Source organism: Dacryopinax primogenitus (assembly GCF_000292625.1).
Source record: "Dacryopinax primogenitus strain DJM-731 SS1 chromosome Unknown DACRYscaffold_9, whole genome shotgun sequence".
NCBI lineage: Eukaryota > Fungi > Basidiomycota > Dacrymycetes > Dacrymycetales > Dacrymycetaceae > Dacryopinax > Dacryopinax primogenitus.
Window position 1 is genome coordinate 803248 of NW_024467206.1, and position 17145 is coordinate 820392.

The following is a 17145-nucleotide window of genomic DNA, read 5'->3' on the forward strand; positions in this document are numbered from 1 at the left end:
GTTGCACATGCTGCAGCCATGATGGTGGAGTCCCGGTGTGCCTTAATTACTTCTGCCTCACGGTCGCGTCTAACCCCAAATTGCAGCTTTTCACTTATGATAATCGATTCCGCCACAGCTCATTATCGCACCGATTTTCTGGGACGGGGTGAACTCGCCGCGCGTCAGAACCACCTTGGCAAACATTTGAGGACTTTGGCTCGGCTTGCTGATGAGGTGAGCTAGTGCTGAGAGCCGAAGCTGAAGGCTGACTGTCTTTTTGCCCAGTTTGGGATCGCGGTTGTCATCACCAACCAAGTAATGTCTTCCCCAGATTCCGCGATGTCTGCTTTCGCTGGGAACGAAAAGAAGCCCATCGGTGGCAATATCATGGCGCATTCGTCGACCACTCGCTTGCAATTAAAGAAGGGACGCGGAAATACTAGGATTTGCAAGATCTACGACAGTCCATGCCTACCAGAGAGCGACTGCACCTTTGCTATTCGCGCAGACGGTATTGGTGACCCAGATGAGGAGGATCGTTGAGCGCATTCTCACTTCCGGCTCTTTTGTATCCCACCGGTGTACTGCCATTGTTGTTATTATATTTCATGATCCGCCTATGGCCAAGTATTGTTCCTCATCATCCATACCAAACATTTGCAATGTATTCCATTCGCACGTTACGGACAAACAGAAGCGTAGGCTGGAATCCGAAGACCACGAAGACCATACAGCCTTGACTTTGAATGAAGTCAGGGACTCGTGGTTTATGTCAAGAGACGAGTGAGAATGTTAGCGCGCGTTTTGCTGATCCGCTCGTAAATAGCCTGCACGTCGCTTGCGGTAACACCGCTAATATCCGCCATAAGATAAGCGATCGAGTCCTTCGAATCTGAATACTGTTTTTCGACGTTGAAGTCTGAAAGAATCTCGTTAACTTGTCTAAGGACGCCAGGCTGATTGACGTGGACGTGGCAAACTCGGATGAAGTTGGTCTGGTCAGCAGTGATGGCGCGCAAGTCGACTTCGGGGAAGTTCACTGCACCCGTAGTCGAACCAAACCGGAGATACCGAATGAGCGCAGTCGACACCTCAACACCAATCATTCGCTGAGCTTCCTCGGTAGAGCCGCCGATATGAGGTGTGAGAATTATGTTGGGCAGGGCCCGCAGAGCCACCGCAAAAGAATTCAGCTGATTATCGAACGGCTGGCCGTTAGAGCCCGGCTCGTGCGGGTAGACATCGAGGGCTGCGCCAGCAAGATGTTTGGAATGGATTGAATCGATGAGTGCCGGAATGTCGACGACCGAGCCACGAGAATTGTTGATCAGGTAGGCACCTTTCTTGCACTTCGCAAGTTGCGGAGCAGAAATCATCATCTTCGTTTCTGGCAGCTCGGGAACATGCAGGGACACAAAATCGGACACAGAGAGGAGATCATCCAATGTTTCCATCTGGGAGGCACTACCGAGCGGCATGAGGGGGAGGACGTCGTAGTAAAGTACGCGGATCCCAAACGCCTCGGCGAGAACGCTCAATTGGGTGCCAATATGACCGTAACCGATGATGCCGAGAGTCTTCCCGCGGACTTCAAAGCAGCCCTTCGATACTTTGTTCCAAATGCCGTCGCGCATTTCACGCGTGCGGTCATGCAGTTGACGAGACAGGCCGATGATTTCAGCCATGACCAGCTCGGCGACCGAACGGGAGTTGGAGAAGGGAGAGTTGAAAACGGGAACGCCCGCCGCCGCTGCTGCGGGGAGATCTACCTGATTGGTGCCGATGCAGAAGCAGCCGATTACGAGGAGCTAAGGAATGAGTTAGAAATGTTCACTAACCCCAATGGGAAGTGCACACCTTAGTTGCGGCTTTGATGACCTTCTCAGTGATCTTCGTTTTCGAGCGAATTCCAATGGCGTGATACATGCCGATCTTGTCCAAGAGCTCGTCTTCCGAGAACGCACGAGTGTGAAAGTCGACTTGGAATCCTTCATCCTTGAATGCCTGCACCGCACCCTGGTTGATATTTTCCAAAAGGAGGAGACGCAGCTCGCCCGTCGCAAATGGATGAAGGACCTTCTGGGGCCGGCTGCTGGCGATGGAGCCTGGCCCTGCAAAGTAGCCGCTGGGTGGCGAGTAGGTGATTCCGCCAGAACCAAAGATGTTGCCTGCTGTTGGCGAGCTGATTGGTTTAGTGAAGGAATTGCTCGGTGAGCGGTTGGGTATGTTTATAGGTTGAGCGAGGGGCATGGTGGGAGGTGAAAGAGAAAAAGAGCAAAGAGAACAGGGGGGGGATGCAATGGGTTTTATGCAAACGGTGCGGTGAGACTCCTCCTGTGCGGCTCGCCTATGTGACCCTCAACTGTGTTAAATGGCGAAATTTAAGCTGCGAAAAAGAAGCAAATTGGTGCGCGTGAAACTAAAAAGGAACCCTGACTCAGGCTTTCCCTTTCGGCGCACACCGCCCCCCCGCCCCCGACAACTCGGACGGCCGCTTGCAGCTTGGTCTTCTCTGTCATGACTCGTCTTTTTCTCTTAGATTATGGAGCAGGAAACGTGCAGAGCCTGGCAAACTCCCTCACTGCGCTGGGGTACGAGTTTGAATGGATAAAGTCAACAGATGACTTTCACAAAGCAGATGTATGACCATTTACTTTCATCCGATATACACGTCTTCAATTCAGCATGATTCTCTTACAGAAACTCATATTCCCAGGAGTGGGCGCTTTTGGTGGCGCCATGGAAACACTCCAAAAGGCTGGCTTGACGGATCCATTGCGTGAATACATCGATTCTGGCAAGCACTATTTTGGCATTTGCATCGGGATGCAGGTGCTCTTCGCTTCTTCGACCGAGAATCCAGAAATACAAGGGCTCGGCATTATCCCCGCTCCAATAGAAAAATTCGAGTCACTCCCCAGTCGACCGGTCCCTCACATGGGTTGGAACGGTGTCCGGCTTGTTGATGAAGAAAATAAGGAACAAGAAGCAGCCTGTACAGGGTTGAGCGAGGACCTCAGCTACTACTTTGTTCACTCATATCGCGCCGCATACGACCCTTCACCACACTGTCCGTCCTCGTCTTGGGCGCATAGTGTTACTAAGTATGGCCAATGCCTTTTCTTGGCGACTGTTCGGAAAGGTAATGCATTTGCATGCCAGTTCCATCCGGAAAAGTCTGGTCCTGCTGGTCTCCAAGTGCTAAAATCATGGCTCGATGCACCGATCTCCGTTGTTAACAGCTCCTGTGCCGTACCGATGGTCTCCAAGCCGTTACAGGCGAAACCGCGGGACGGCTTCACAAAGCGGATTATCGCCTGTCTTGATGTTCGATCCAACGACGACGGCGACCTTGTGGTAACAAAGGGCGATCAATATCAAGTACGCGAAAAGGCGCCCGCCTCATCAGATGCCACACAAGTCTCTGTCTCAGGCGCAGTTCGCAACTTGGGCAAGCCCCTCGACCTCACAACGCGGTATTACATGGAAGGCGCGGACGAGATCTGCATGCTGAACATCACGTCCTTCCGCAACTCACCCCTATCCGACCAGCCTATGCTCGCAATGACATCTGCCGCCTGCGCACGTATCCATGTTCCACTCACTATCGGTGGTGGGATTCGAGACCTGGTCGAGCCTGACGGTACAAAACGGAGTGCGCTGGAAGTTGCCAGCGCGTACTTCCGCGCAGGGGCGGACAAAGTCAGCATCGGCGGCGACGCGGTGGTCGCAGTTGAGCAACTTGTGGAACGCAAGGCGCGGGGAGAACCAGCACTTACGGGCACGTCATCCATCGAGACGATTGCGCGCCCATACGGGTCCCAGGCGGTGGTAGTGTCCCTCGACCCACTGAAGAAGTATGTCGAAGCGAGTTGGGACCAAGCCGCATTTGGCCCGATCCCGGCCGAGGACGAGCTCATACACGCCAAACACGCGCTCTCACCGCTACCATCGGAAGCGGGCTCAGAAAAGAAATGGACGTACCTGTGCACGATGCATGGTGGTCGAACCGTGCGCCCTTTGACGGCTCTCCAGCTCGCAAGGGGCGTCGAGGAGCTCGGTGCTGGGGAGCTGCTCGTCAATTCTATCGATAGGGATGGCCAAGGGAATGGATATGACCTGGACTTGCTCACACTCATCCGAAAGAACGTGAGCATCCCTGTCGTTGCCAGTTCTGGCGCGGGCAAACCTCAGCACTTTGTGGAGGTGTTCGAGAAAACCGGCGTCGAGTCTGCCCTCGCTGCAGGTATTTTCCATCGGAGCGAGGTAGAGATCAGTGAGGTGAAGCAGGCATTGAAGGAATCGGGGATCCTCGTCCGCAGAGTATGATCTATATCGCATAGCTTGTCTAGAACATACAAGTAGATCCGTTACGAGAGAGGCATGTAGAAGACAAACGAAGAGAGACGCGATTAATACATGTTCGGGACAACAACAGCGGCAGCAGGAATGCGCGCGAGTGCATACATTCATACAATTCGCAGCGTGGGACGGGATGTCGCGGGGAATACAAAGTTCGAAAAAGAAGAGGAGAGATAAGCCATTTCGTCATCATCATGAACAAACAGTCCATTCTCGGCCACAGCTTAGCGGCGACTCACGCCTTTCATCTTGCTCAGCAAGCTGCGCTTCCTTCCCAACCCGGGCGTTCCGGGCGTAGCCGGGCTTTCAGGAGCATAGTGCGAGTCGAAGTAGCTATCGTTTTCATACCTGCTCGAGCCGCTCACAGGGGGTGAACGTGCTTCCGGTGGAAGGGAGGGAAGTGCCTTGTGCTTCGTCCCGTGAGGTGAGTGGACGACAACGAATCCGTTCTCTTCTGCTGGGCTCAGAGGTGGGGACGAGGAGACCTCCTGATGACGTGGGTTGCGTCCCAGGCGGCCAAAGAGGTTCATCCCGCCCTTCCTTCCAGCCGACGAGCGCCCCTCTCGCTCGAAGGAGGTATTGCTTGTGCTCGGGTGCACACCGAGCGAGCCATTGTCACGTTCGGAAGCGTAGAGAACAGGACGGGGTTCCTCGAGCGAGGGAGAGCCGCTACTGTATGCGTCGAAAGGGTTGACAGGGTCGGGCTCGTCGGGATCGGGTGCACCGACGGGAACGTTAGGATTCTCCCGCATGGTACGGATACGCTGCATGAGGGATTTGGTGCGCTTGAAGCGGGGTGGGGAGGTGCCTGGGTAGGCGGTGGGGGAGACGGGCGAGCCAAACTTCTCGTCCGCCCCTGGGGTATCCTCTTGCCTATCGCGGTACGAGTTGGGATCATAGTTTGATCCAGGAAGCATGATCTGCTGCGGCGGGGGCATGGCACGCGCGCGTCTAGCGTTGCGGGTGGCGTTGCGCTGTGCGTCGCCTTCGTTCCAGTAATCGTTGTATGCTGAACGGCCTAGGGAGCCAGAAGGGGCAGAAGCGGATGTGGGGGTGTGACCGTTGTTGATTGCCGCTCCACCAGCGGAAAACTCCTCGAACGGTTCTGGGTCAGCAATCCCCCACGCCTCTGCGACTGCGTTCCTCTTCTTGTCCGGCTGGAGCGCGGGGGAGATGAATGCCGGGTTGATGGCCACGCTGGGCATGCCTGCGCCTGGGCCTGCGGTGGCGGAGCGGACGCGCGAGTGGAGTGGGCGAGGAGGGACAGAGGCGACAGCTGCGATGGCTGCTGTGGGATAAGGACCACCGCCTGTGCTAGGAGATAGAGCGTCGAGGTCGAATACGCCCATTGGGGCGCGATTAGGGTGCCTGTTACGCGATGGAGCGACGGCGTCAAACGGACCGTCGTGGTGGAATCCTATACTGATGTGAGGCTGGGATTACGGGTGAAGAGAGATAACAAGTCGTACGTGCGTTACCGGAGTAATCCAACATATCTATGACATCTGCATGCATGCTTGCCTTTTTCTCTTTCTTGTTCCCTCTGCTCGAACTGGACATGGATTGCTGCTGATCCTGAGAATGGGACCGGCGCTGTTTAGGCGGCACGGTTGGGGTGGTAGGAGTGGTAGAGTTTGAGTGTGAAGATGGATTAGTCGGTGTGGATGTGGAGGAGGAGGAGGTAGGTGCTGCACTGTATTGATGTCGGTGAGCAATGAGAAAGTAAGCAAACGTGTTTGAATGGAAGAAGGGGACGGAGGAACGACGGAGAAAAGGATATTGAAAGGGGGGATGGGGAGGGCAGGTGACTTGTAAAGGGGGGATCGGCACGGGATTGCCGAAGCGAGAGTGTTGAGGGGTGAGGAAGGGGGGTGAGACCAAAGAGGAGGGTAAAACGCACGTCTGAGCCCTTCTCGTCCTAGGTTTGTCCTTCTTTGGCGGAGGGGCAGGAGACATCTGCACAACGGTCGCGCTCATCGTGTCTCAAAAGGGGAGAAAGAGAGAAAGAGGGAGAGAAAATGCCAAGAAAAGAGGTGGTGGGTGAGTGACAAGGTGAGCGAGTTACCTGAGCAGTCCTGTCTGAGTCCCCTCCACTCCTGTGCCGCCCATCCAGCAGTGTTTTCCCCCCACGCGCTCAGCACGACGTCAGCATCAACTTGCCCCGCTCCAATCGAAGCGGATTCAGTTTTACTTCCCTCCCCATCATCCCTTTATACTCCTTTTGCTCCGGTACAGCAGTTATCCCATTCTATAGTTCACTAATCCAAATACTACTTGTTCTGTTATCAAACGTACCAATTCGCACTATCAGAGCCCTTCTCCTCCGACCACATCGGATCCGAATCCCTCGTTCCTCCCCCGCGCTTCCTTCCACGACGACTCACTTCTCACCGTGGTCATAACATCTTCTCAACTCCTGGTCAACGGTAACGTTCTGTTTCCCCAACTATCGGTTCACATCGTCTCTCCTTCCTCCCTTCCCCCCGAAAACAGAAACATACCCACCCAAGCAATGCTACATATTCGGAATATCGTCTTGCAGTCATTTTAAGAGTGCCTCGGGTTGACCCGGTCTCCCTTCAGCCACCGTGAGCAATCAAGGCGAGAGCCGGGAGGCTGCACTGCGCTTGCCAGGGCTAGGGCAGGACATTCTGTTGTGGCTAAATAAGAACATGCTGGATATGATCTCCGTGGAGATTGCGCGTCCGGCGGATTGGACTGCGGAGGCTCGACGCATGTGTACCTTCGCAGACTTCGACACTCCGGTCCGGAAGGTGAACGGCGGAAGGGGCAGGTGCATTTCCCTGTCTCGTCAAGTCCGTCACTTGCTGCAGCTCCAACAAAAGGGAAAGATACCCGCCTTATTGCGTGGTATTGTTAGCAATAACAATACTTTCCAACAATAACATGTGCCTGGTGACCCCAACTTCTCTCAGGGCCTAACAAACGCCAAGAAGAACAATAGGGCGGTCCCTTAAACCCGTAGCCTAACAACGGCACGTGCCAGTCGTGAGGGGGCCAGTGGCTGCGATGGGAAACCGCACCCACGCAGAGCCCGACGCCCTGTGCAAGCATGCGCTTGATGGTTTCCAGTGTGCGCCCGGTTAATATGAGGCTGGGACAATTCTATGCAGGAGCGGTAAACCGTCAGAAGGACGTACAATCTCCTCCCCCCCCGCTCCCAACGTTTGTGAAGGGACGTATGCACTCCTTGCGGGGACGTTTGGTATGACGCAAAACTCGGCGCTCGGAGGAGAGGTTACCGGACGTCGGCGATGGATGTTGATCACTCGGTGGTTGAGCGCGTCGGGGATGGGGCCATGCATCAGCTTGATTAGGGCTGTGTGCAATATTGTGAAAACCGTTCTCTGTATGGAAATGACTTTGTTATGAGACGAGGCAGGTGACTTGTTATATTGCAGGGGGGGATACAGGTGGGCGCTGGTGCATTGTAATGAATAGTGGGCGCTATACAACAGGGGAAGGGGAGGGTTGTGACCGGTTATAGAGTGTATGCGCATGGATAGAGAGTAAGGGTTCGGGGGGTGCCGGAAGGGGTTGCGATATAATCGTCATAGGACGGGAGCATCGTGCGGTCGTCAAGGAGCGAGGCTGTGCGTGAATGTTCCAATTGTGGTAAGTGAGGATGGGTCAGCAGAGTAAACAGTACGTTTATCTCTTCTCTCCCCCTGGCTTGATACAATTAGCCCACGTTTGCCTCTAATAAAGAGTACTGTACCCAGACCCACTCTCTTCACGGTCTTGGTCATATCTCTTCCTCATCCACGTTGCTTACAACTAATCCTCCGTCTCTCTTCTCTCCGTCTACCTATACAACCTGCATCGTCGGCTTACCCACCACAAGCAGCGCACCCGCTTCACCGTCGCTCCCCGCAGTACAGGCATCGCTTCCGCTGCACGGCGATCAATATACTTCAACACAGCTCACGATCACCCGACCGTATACGGTATTGTACGTTGCCTTTCAAAGCAAGGCCTTCTTATACTCCTCTCCTCTGTGTCCCATCTCTTCACCCTTCGTCCCCACCAACTTAGGGCCAACTTCTCTGCTGGTTAACCCCTGTTCTTTAATCTACTTTCATCTTTGTCTTCACTGGGACATCTCACGCTGGTCGTGCGGTAGTCTCACTTCATCAATCATCCACTTCATCACCCAACACCCTGCCATATCAACCATCCTATCCCCCGTCTACCCCGATTGTCTCCTGCCTCTGTCAACACCCCTACGATGTCTTTCTCACCTTCACCTTCTCTCTCTCCTCCCTCGGCGAGGAAACGCCCTCTCCCATTCTCCCTCCGCATACAGACATCCCCAGGCGCAGCACCTTCTCCCTTTGGTCTCGGCGGCATGTCCTCCCCTGCAGTGTCACTTCCCGCACAGGGTATCGCTGCCATGCTGGCAAACGACGCTCCCCCATCATCTGCCATCGACGGGACCTCACACGCCGCCTTGCTCCCACCATCATTCCCGGCGCTGGCGCCGCTCCCCCTTCCTCCACACCTCCGCATCCTCGCCAACATCAACTCCCAGTGCTCCCCTGCATCGAGCACTGTCCCTTCCCTCGTTGAATCTCCCTCCACCACACCGAGCACAGCTACTTCCTTGTCTTCCTTGCCCTCGCTCGATCCCTCCCGCACTCGCCCCTCTGGCATAGTAACCCGAAATGCAAAGAGGCTCTCGATATCAACCAAGCCATCCTGGCCCTCATTACAGCTCAACGCTGCTGTTCCCCATACCGCAGCAGAACGCAAACGGTCAAACTCGGTGTCCGTCGTCCTGCCTTATTACTCCACCACTTATCAAGAAGAAGAGGAACACGACCCTCCGTATCCTAATGGACCAGTCGAGATTCTTCCCCGTATATGGCTCGGGCATGAGGGTCATGCGAGGGATGTTAAGCTGTTACGAGAACGCGGGATCGGCTGGGTCCTGAACGTTGCCAAGGAGGTTGATCTGGAGCTTGGCAAGGAGTGGCAGGTCCTTAGGTTGGAAGATCTCCCGAGGCCACCAGAGGATGGTATGGAGGTAGATCAGGAAGGAGGGGAAAAGCTGAGGTATCTCAAACTGCCGTGGAGCCATGGGCAACAGGATCTCTGCGAAGTGGGGTTCGGACGTGCCATGCGATTTATCGACCACGCACTCCAGGGCGGAGAGAGCGTGCTTGTTCAGTGCGTTTTCCTCCCCTTGACTGGAGCAAACAGTAACTGACTCATCCTAGTTGCCAATGTGGTGTATCGCGCAGTGCAACGCTAGTGATGGCGCTGGTAATACGTGCTGGGCATCAGGCGAGGATATGTGGCGATCCTGAGCATCCTCTGCGGAGGATTGCGAGTCATAACGATGCGTATGAGTTTGTACAAGGGAAGAGCAGATGGGTTGGTCCCAATATTGTGTATGCGCTGTTGTTCTGGTGGACGACGTCTTACTGATTTGATCATCAGGCTTATTAATCAACTCGTGGAATATAGCAAGAATCTGCGCACCATCGCTGAGGCAGAGGACCCTGCAGGTCGCAGTCGCACCACATCAGAGTGCACCGACGCCTCCCAGCTCGCACACCAACCATCCCCGCCTTTCTCCTCTTCTGATTCATCCGCTTCCTCCTCTCCTGGTCTGCATTCCCCCCCTACGCCAGATGGCTGCGTCTCCCCCGAGCTTGGCCCAGACAGCATCGAGGCGATGCTGCTCGATCGGAAAATGGAAGCCCAATACTCCAAACTCTGCCAACAGCGAGCCGCCGCTGCTCTTCTGACACATCCGCACGTGGAGGTTGTGGACTCCTCTGTCACTGGGCTCAAGCTGCCCGTGCCCGTGCCTTCGCCTATGACCGCGTGCCTAAGCCCGGTCTCTCCCATGTCTACAACGAGCGATCGCCGAAGTCGGACAAGATCGGCGAGCGCGGAGAGCGCTCTAGCCCCTAAGTCACCTTGGAACATTGGCATGCTTCTTCGAGTCGAAGAGGAGAGCTAGCTCTGTCACTCTAGGTGTCTCTTCCGTTACCCTCCACCACCATTCTTCCTTCACCTGCTGTATCAGTTTCCCCGCCCAATCTCGCTTTTGTGACATCCTCGGCTCCCTCCGAGCAGCGGAAAGAGTACGTAGATGGGCTGGTCCCTCCCATCTGCATTTCGTATAGCGGCTTCGTTCTCCCCCCTTCCTCCCCTCAGGCACTGTGCTGAACGGACACGAGAAACTGGGCACCCAAAAAGTGGAAGATCTTTTCCCCATATCTTTCAAAATGTTAGCGTCGGGGGTGTTTGTTGCCCTAGTTGGCGTTGTTGTCTGTTGTATGTAGGATACCAGCTGGCGGAGTTTGTCCGTGGCCAATGAACTCTGTTAAACCTTACGCTGTGCGGATGTGGTGAGTGATTGCGGTTGCATGATGGGACGTGTTGTGCGTGTGCTGGCCGCATCTTAGTCTATCCACTCTATGACCATTGATGGCTGCGGTGGGCGGGTATCGCCGCAATGTCTTCCCACTTGGCCGTCATGCGCTCTTCTCATCATGCTCCGATGTTTGAACGGATGTGAACGAGCAATATTATTGCGGCAGGACGAGATACTTCCTCGATACAGGTGGCATGGGGAGGCTGTGGTGACTTTCATTTGTATGCCACTCCCTGGCAGACGATCGGGGTTCCTGATCGGCTTGAAGTACTGTACATATTCCCAGACTGGGAAATAGACATGAGTACCTGTTACTATTTTGAGCTCGTACAGAATTTGTATGCGAATTAGATATACTTATGAACTCGTTTGCTATTATGAACTCCTACGGGATTTGTATGCCAACCGGATATGCTTATGAGCTCGTATTGCGGAGATGCTATCAGCCTGTGTCCAAATAGCCATGGTGACGGGTTTTACAAAACGCCACAGTATGCAGAATGTGCGGGCTTCTTCCTCCCCGAGGCTGGTCAGCCGAGTGAATCGAACGTAGACAAGTACTCTTAGTGATCAAATAGACGACGATGGCCTGTGTCTCTCGAATTAGAACTCGTATCATAGCGAAGGCCTGATATTAATATTCTATAACTAGAAGCAGCATGAGCCCATACCTTCGTCAATATATATGCATAGCAAAAGTAGGGAGCTCATATCCCGCTCATGTATACTCGGACGCGGCGCAATGGCAGGTCCTGACCGTCGTTTCATCGTCCATGCTGGCAAGATGTCTACGTATTCCATCGCATTTCTCGAGCATACTGTTTAGTCACCTGGATACGCTATCAATACGCGCATATGTCTGTCACGTAGAACGAGCATGGCCTCGCCAGACTCGCCCAGAGGGACACTGCTGCTGCCGAAACCTGATGAAGTTTGATCTGAATCTCGTCGAAAATGTGGAACTATGAATCGATCTGTTGCTCCCTCTGCGACTGCTCATGTGTGCCGGTGTGCGTGTATGTGCCATATCATACAGAAGGAATACCTAAGGCGTGATCGGAGCTCGCTCTGCTGTCTGAGACGAGCAACTCGAAGCATTCCAAGCTCGTAGGCATATGTCGATGGTCACGTTTTGATGAACGAACCTGTTTACTGTCTGGGATGATCCAAATGGACCCATCTTGAGCTTGTGCGTGCATATATATGGCGACGCTTGGTTGAACGTGTTGTTTACACCCCTTTCTTTTCCCGTCCACCTTCATCTTCTCCCCTTCCTGGCCTCCTCCCTTGCCGCTGAGTACAAGTCCTCTCTCTCGCATCGTCTTGTTTGAACATTCTAATCATATCTATCTCTGCGTATAGCTGTCCTCGCACTAAACCATCCATCGCCCCGAACAGACGCGTCATCGGCCGTGCCCGACTCGATCAGTGCCACCTGCGTGGATGTTCGAGTACGTACCTCTGCATACCTCTGCATGCGCCATAGTTGAGATACCTGATAGCATATGCCAGCACACATCGATACGAGGCTTCTTCCCAATCCTACCGACATGTGCGACGACCTCAGCTTGCCCCGCAGGTGCATCCTGTGTTTCCGATGACCCGGTCGCTCATGAGCTGCTTCTGCCCAGCCGCTATCTCGATCACACTAGTTATCCGACCGAATTGAATAACGCGCTAGTGCAACAGGGCATCTGGTGAGATGTTGCCAATCCCGCCACATGATTGTTCTGGTTCTTTTTACAGCGCTCAACAGTACTGACATGCTTCTTCCGGCTGTCAACCGCTGTGAAGACCCGAGTCATTGATACTGTACCGAGGCTCCTTCCCAACACTCGAGATAGGTGTGACAACATGAACTGGGTAGACAGGTGAGTCCTCATGTTTCCGACGATCACCGGGTCACTCATGAGCTGCTTCTGTCCAGCCCTAGTCGCGATCACACTCGTTATTCAACCGAAGAACGTATTGGGACAAGAGGGCATCTCGCCAATTCAGTCACAGGATTGTCCTGATTCGTTTTGCAGCGCTCAGCGGTTCCGGCATCCTTATTCCCACCAGCAAGTAACAGACATGAAGATTGCGCTAGGTGCCAAGGCGAGCCTCCGTGTTTCCTACAGACGACCCGGCCGCACATGATCTTCTTCTGTAAGGCACTTGCCCGACTCAGGTCGTTATTTCTCTCATCCATTTCTAAGGACGACTCACTTACTAACAAGATTTGGAACATTCTACCTACCCACGGGCGGACGCCGAAGAGATAATCCGTGACGGGATCCAGGTGAGAATAGGAAACGCTGTAACACACTCGCTGACCTATGAGGCAGCCACATCATCGAAATGGACAACGGCGTTGCGTCGGACTTCGCCGTCGCCGGCTCGGTCGAGCAGCGGGCCTTTGCTATTCTGAGTCAGCTGTGCATGTTTATCTCCCAGTCTCGGTCACACCTTCTTCCTGGTGGTAGACGGTCCGGCTGCTCATGAGCTTCTTTTGCTAGTTCATCGGGTTATGATTCTCTCATCCCGTTCTGGAGGACATCTCGGTGAGATACTACCCCCGGTCGAACATAACAGTGGTCGGCCCTGACACGATCGACACGAACAACAATTGTTGCATCGCATCTCACCCTTGGATTTTCACCCATATTCGTGCGTTTCTTTCCTAATTGGATATGTCCTGCAATTGTCCGTTGGTCCAACTCGCTCAGATCATGTCCACTGGACCAATTGCTACCGAAATACGAACCACTCAGCACCAGGTTCGTTCGCTTCATCCCGATGAAGAACCTGTTGCGATGTTTCTGTGAGTGGAGAGCTTCTTGTGGGTGTCAGATATCGCACTCATTGTCTGCAGCGTGGACCTCACATGGTTAGAGGACGAGGGGAGGAGAGGTAAACGCTGACGTCCGCAGCTGAACGATATCATCGCCGTTTAGACTATCACTGGGAGCGTACCCTCCATTGCTGCCACCATCGTGCCGGCGCCCGGTTCTCAGCGCGTACAACCACCTCGCTCATCAGCACGTTCTTTCTCGCCGACTGACTCCGGAATATACAGCACTCTGACGCCGTGAGTCGTAGGTGAATTGGATCTCGACTTCAATCGTTGGAGTAAACAGTGGGCTAATACCCATCCATCGCCCCGAACAGACGCTCTATGGACTGTGACCGAGGCGATCATCTAGAGTGCCACCTACAAAGCATAAACAGTGAATATTTGAGTACGTCCCTTGGCATACATCTGCATCTGTCACACGTGAGATACCTGATAGCACATACTAGCACTCACCGATACTGAGGATCCTTTCCAATTCTGGTGACAGGTGTGACCATCTCAGCCAGTTACGCAGGTGAGTATCCGTGTTTCCGACAAACGATGCGGCTGCTCATGACCACCTTCTTCCAGGCACTATCTCGATTAGGATTCATATCCTCCCGAATTGGGGAACACACGTTGCTTATAGAGAGCATCTGGTGGGAAGTCGCCAGTCCCGTTACATGAGCGTCCTGATTCGGTTCACAGCGCTCAACAGTACCGACATGCTTCTTGCTACATATGCGCCAAGTTGAGGATCCGTGTTTCCGACAAATGGCCCGGCCGCTCATGAGCTTCTTCTAGCTGGCCCCTGTGCAGTCTGGGACGACTCACTCTAAGCTCATGTGCATACATGTATGGTCACATTTTGTTGAATGCGACTGTATGCTGTCTGGGATGATCCAAGTCGATGCATTCCAAGGGCGGGTGCGTATATATAGGTGAACGTGCTGTCTATATCTCGCTCTCTCTTTCGTCCACCCGCGCCCTCGTCATCCCCCACATTGTCGCTGAGTACATTTCCATCTACCCTACTACATTAACCTCGGGTGCGGACAGCTTACTCTGCCCCATTAGACGATCTCCGGTGTATCAGGCCGAACCCAGAAGCTTGATCGACTGATGCCGGCCCTCGATCATCTTTGAATGCCACTCACGGATCACAGAGTGGACCTTCGAGTACGTACTTCCGCATACTTCCCCATGTATCATCCGTGAATCATGTGATAGGATCTCTCAGGGCTCACTCATTCCAAAATCCCTCCCTCCGCTTGCGACAGCTGTGATGACCTGAGCTGGGTACCAAGTTATGTCTTCGTACTTCCAATCCACAACTGACTCGCTGCACCTCTCGAGCCATTGCCGTGACTTCATCGGCATCCCTCCAAATGAGGAGAACACGCTACTCGGAGAAAGAAAGGAGAGCGATGTCGTCAATCCCGTTACATTAGCGTCCTGATCCAGCATCGCAACGATCTTCAGTGCCGATATCCTGCCTCTCATTGGCAGCAGTGGCGAAGCCCCGATCTAAACGCCCTAGCGAAACTGACTAGATGGGCTGATGTCCTGTTATTTCGTCCCTCAGAGGATCGACTCGATTGCTGAGCAAGATCCGGATCATCTCTACCTATCTACGCGCCGACATAACGGGGGATAGAAGTCTTACTGACGCTCACAAATGAAGTAGGTACACTGTCCATAAGAACAACACCCGGTACGTCGGATGTCGCCGTCGATATTCTGCCTGAACAGCTAACCCTCGTATCTTCAATCAGACGACCATGTTTCCTGGTCTTGTATCTCCCGCACTGACCGGTGATGCCACTTGTCCAGATCGCATCCGTTGAACCGATTGTCCCAGAAATTAGGATCTCTCAGTACGCAGCGCTATCCCCGTCCACGCTCTAGAATCACGGGCGACGAAGAACCAAATCCGCGCTGCTGGTGAGTGAAGAGCTTCCTACGGGGGTCGGATATCGGACTGATTGTCTGCAGGATGGACCGCATATACTTTACAAGACGAGGTTCGCGCCAATGTCGGGAGGTCAGCTGAACGGTTACGCCGTCGCTTAGAGTGTTCTGTACACTGCTTTGATCTTCCTGCTGAAGTGCAGGTCTCAGTGGATGCTGTTTGCTGTTCTGCGGGGATTTTACGGAGCGTCTCCTCTGTTGACGACCTGCTCGACTTGGCTACTCCTGTCTGTTCGACCCCAGGAGGATCCCGAACCCGAGGAGAAAGCCGAACCATACAAGCATTTCACCGTTCTGCAATCGTAGGCATGTTACCGTGCAACCTCCTCCAACTGCTGATGGCGCTCAACAGCCTGACTCCACTACTCAACCATCCATTACCACAGGTTCAAGAAGGTCTGACAACGTTGCATGCGCTTCTACTCCGCATCTGCCCCGTTTCACTACCGTTGATGCTCTCCAACCTTCTACCCCTCTCCCTCTCCCCATACCCGGACATGTCCGACCGAGCACAATCCGCTCTCGTCGAATCCCTCTTCAAATCAGCCACTGCCGTCGCCCATCTTCGGATCACGACAACCAGGCTTTCCTACCTCCCCCGATATCTTCCCTCTTGCCACGCTAGCAGATGACGCCTCTCCATCATCTGTCATTGATGGGGCCTCACGCGTCGCCTTCCCCCCACCAGCTATCCCATCACTGGCCCCCCTCCCGCTGCCTCCACACCTCCAACCTCGCCAACATCAACTCGCAGTGCTCCCATTCAACGAGCGCCGTCCCCTCCCATCTCCCTCAACCAGACCGAACATAGCCATGTCCTCTACTTCCTCGTCGTCCTTGCCCTCGCTCGACGCCTCCAGCACTCGCTCCTCGGGCATAGCAACGCGCACTGCAAAGAAGCTTTCGAGATCAACCAAGCCATCCTGGCCCTCATCACAGCTCAACGCTGCTGCTTCCCATGCCGCAGCAGAGCGCAAACGGTCAAACTCAGTCTCTGTCGCCCTGCCTTACTACTCCACCACTTACAAGCAAGAAGAGGGACACGACTCGCTGTATCCTAATGACCGGTCGAGATCCTTCCCCGTGTCTCGCTCGGACATGAAGGCCATCCGAGGGACGTGAAGCTTCTGCGGAAACGCAGGGTCGGTTACGTAGCTGAAGAGGAATGTGGAGCTTCGAGACGATTGACAAATCCTGAGCCTCACGACCGGCTGGCACCCATGTTGGTTGGAGACCGCATCGAGGAGCACGGAGACAATACATCTGTTGAGGTGTAACAAGCGTCATACGCGCTGATCAATGAGGTATCCACGCTATCACACGCATAACAACGTTGCATTGGAGCTCGTCCTTGCATTTCTAACCGATAAGTGCGTCTCTTCCGTGGTTGCATATATCCTGCACTGATCGTTGATCCAACTCACTCATATTATGGTCACGGAACCGATTACTACCGAAATACCAATTGGTCAGCACCTGCAGGTAGGTATACATACATCCACGGTAACAGGTTCATTGGCTTCATCCCCGATTAAGAACCTGCTGCGATCTTCCTGCAAGTGGTGAGCTTCTTACGGATGTCAGATATCACACTGACTGTCTGCAG

The 17145-nt window shown here is 53.9% G+C and overlaps 5 protein-coding genes across 5 annotated transcripts; 4 read left to right on the top strand and 1 right to left on the bottom strand.

Moving 5' to 3' along the window:
- Nucleotides 1-749: 749 nt before the first annotated feature.
- DACRYDRAFT_88969 (uncharacterized protein) lies at nt 750-2232 on the bottom strand (the record flags this gene model as incomplete). Its single annotated transcript, XM_040776884.1, has 2 exons — nt 750-1790; nt 1840-2232. 2 exons carry the CDS (start codon nt 2230-2232, stop codon nt 750-752), a joined length of 1434 nt encoding a protein of 477 aa, XP_040628803.1.
- A 265-nt stretch (nt 2233-2497) lies between these two features.
- Nucleotides 2498-5415, top strand: DACRYDRAFT_22351 (imidazole glycerol pho; the record flags this gene model as incomplete). The annotated part of the gene is made up of 2 exons (XM_040772754.1): nt 2498-2622; nt 2683-5415. Coding segments are annotated over 2 exons (1754 nt in total), but the record flags the coding sequence as incomplete, so codon positions are not given.
- A 2654-nt stretch (nt 5416-8069) lies between these two features.
- Nucleotides 8070-10701, top strand: DACRYDRAFT_22352 (uncharacterized protein). Its single transcript, XM_040772755.1, has 3 exons — nt 8070-9534; nt 9585-9758; nt 9808-10701. The coding sequence occupies exons 1-3, from the start codon at nt 8594-8596 to the stop codon at nt 10334-10336; spliced, it is 1644 nt and encodes a 547-aa protein (XP_040628805.1). The 5' UTR covers nt 8070-8593; the 3' UTR covers nt 10337-10701.
- A 2078-nt stretch (nt 10702-12779) lies between these two features.
- DACRYDRAFT_22354 (uncharacterized protein) lies at nt 12780-15763 on the top strand (the record flags this gene model as incomplete). The annotated part of the gene is given in 14 exon segments (XM_040772756.1): nt 12780-13034; nt 13045-13049; nt 13090-13556; nt 13621-13979; nt 14038-14103; nt 14160-14318; nt 14373-14509; nt 14646-14747; nt 14799-15282; nt 15340-15471; nt 15486-15506; nt 15558-15601; nt 15614-15711; nt 15732-15763. Coding segments are annotated over 4 exon segments (158 nt in total), but the record flags the coding sequence as incomplete, so codon positions are not given.
- A 589-nt stretch (nt 15764-16352) lies between these two features.
- Nucleotides 16353-16661, top strand: DACRYDRAFT_107644 (uncharacterized protein; the record flags this gene model as incomplete). The annotated part of the gene is made up of 1 exon (XM_040768510.1): nt 16353-16661. One exon carries the CDS (start codon nt 16353-16355, stop codon nt 16659-16661), a length of 309 nt encoding a protein of 102 aa, XP_040628807.1.
- Between the last annotated feature and the right edge of the window lie 484 nt (nt 16662-17145).

Coding starts and splice junctions, on each gene's coding strand:
- DACRYDRAFT_22352 (XM_040772755.1), top strand. CDS start 8,594: ATGTCTTTCTCACCTTCACCTTCTCTCTCTCCTCCCTCGGCGAGGAAA. Junction 9,535..9,584: donor GGAGAGAGCGTGCTTGTTCA/GTGCGTTTTCCT, acceptor GACTCATCCTAG/TTGCCAATGTGGTGTATCGC. Junction 9,759..9,807: donor TGGGTTGGTCCCAATATTGT/GTATGCGCTGTT, acceptor TTTGATCATCAG/GCTTATTAATCAACTCGTGG.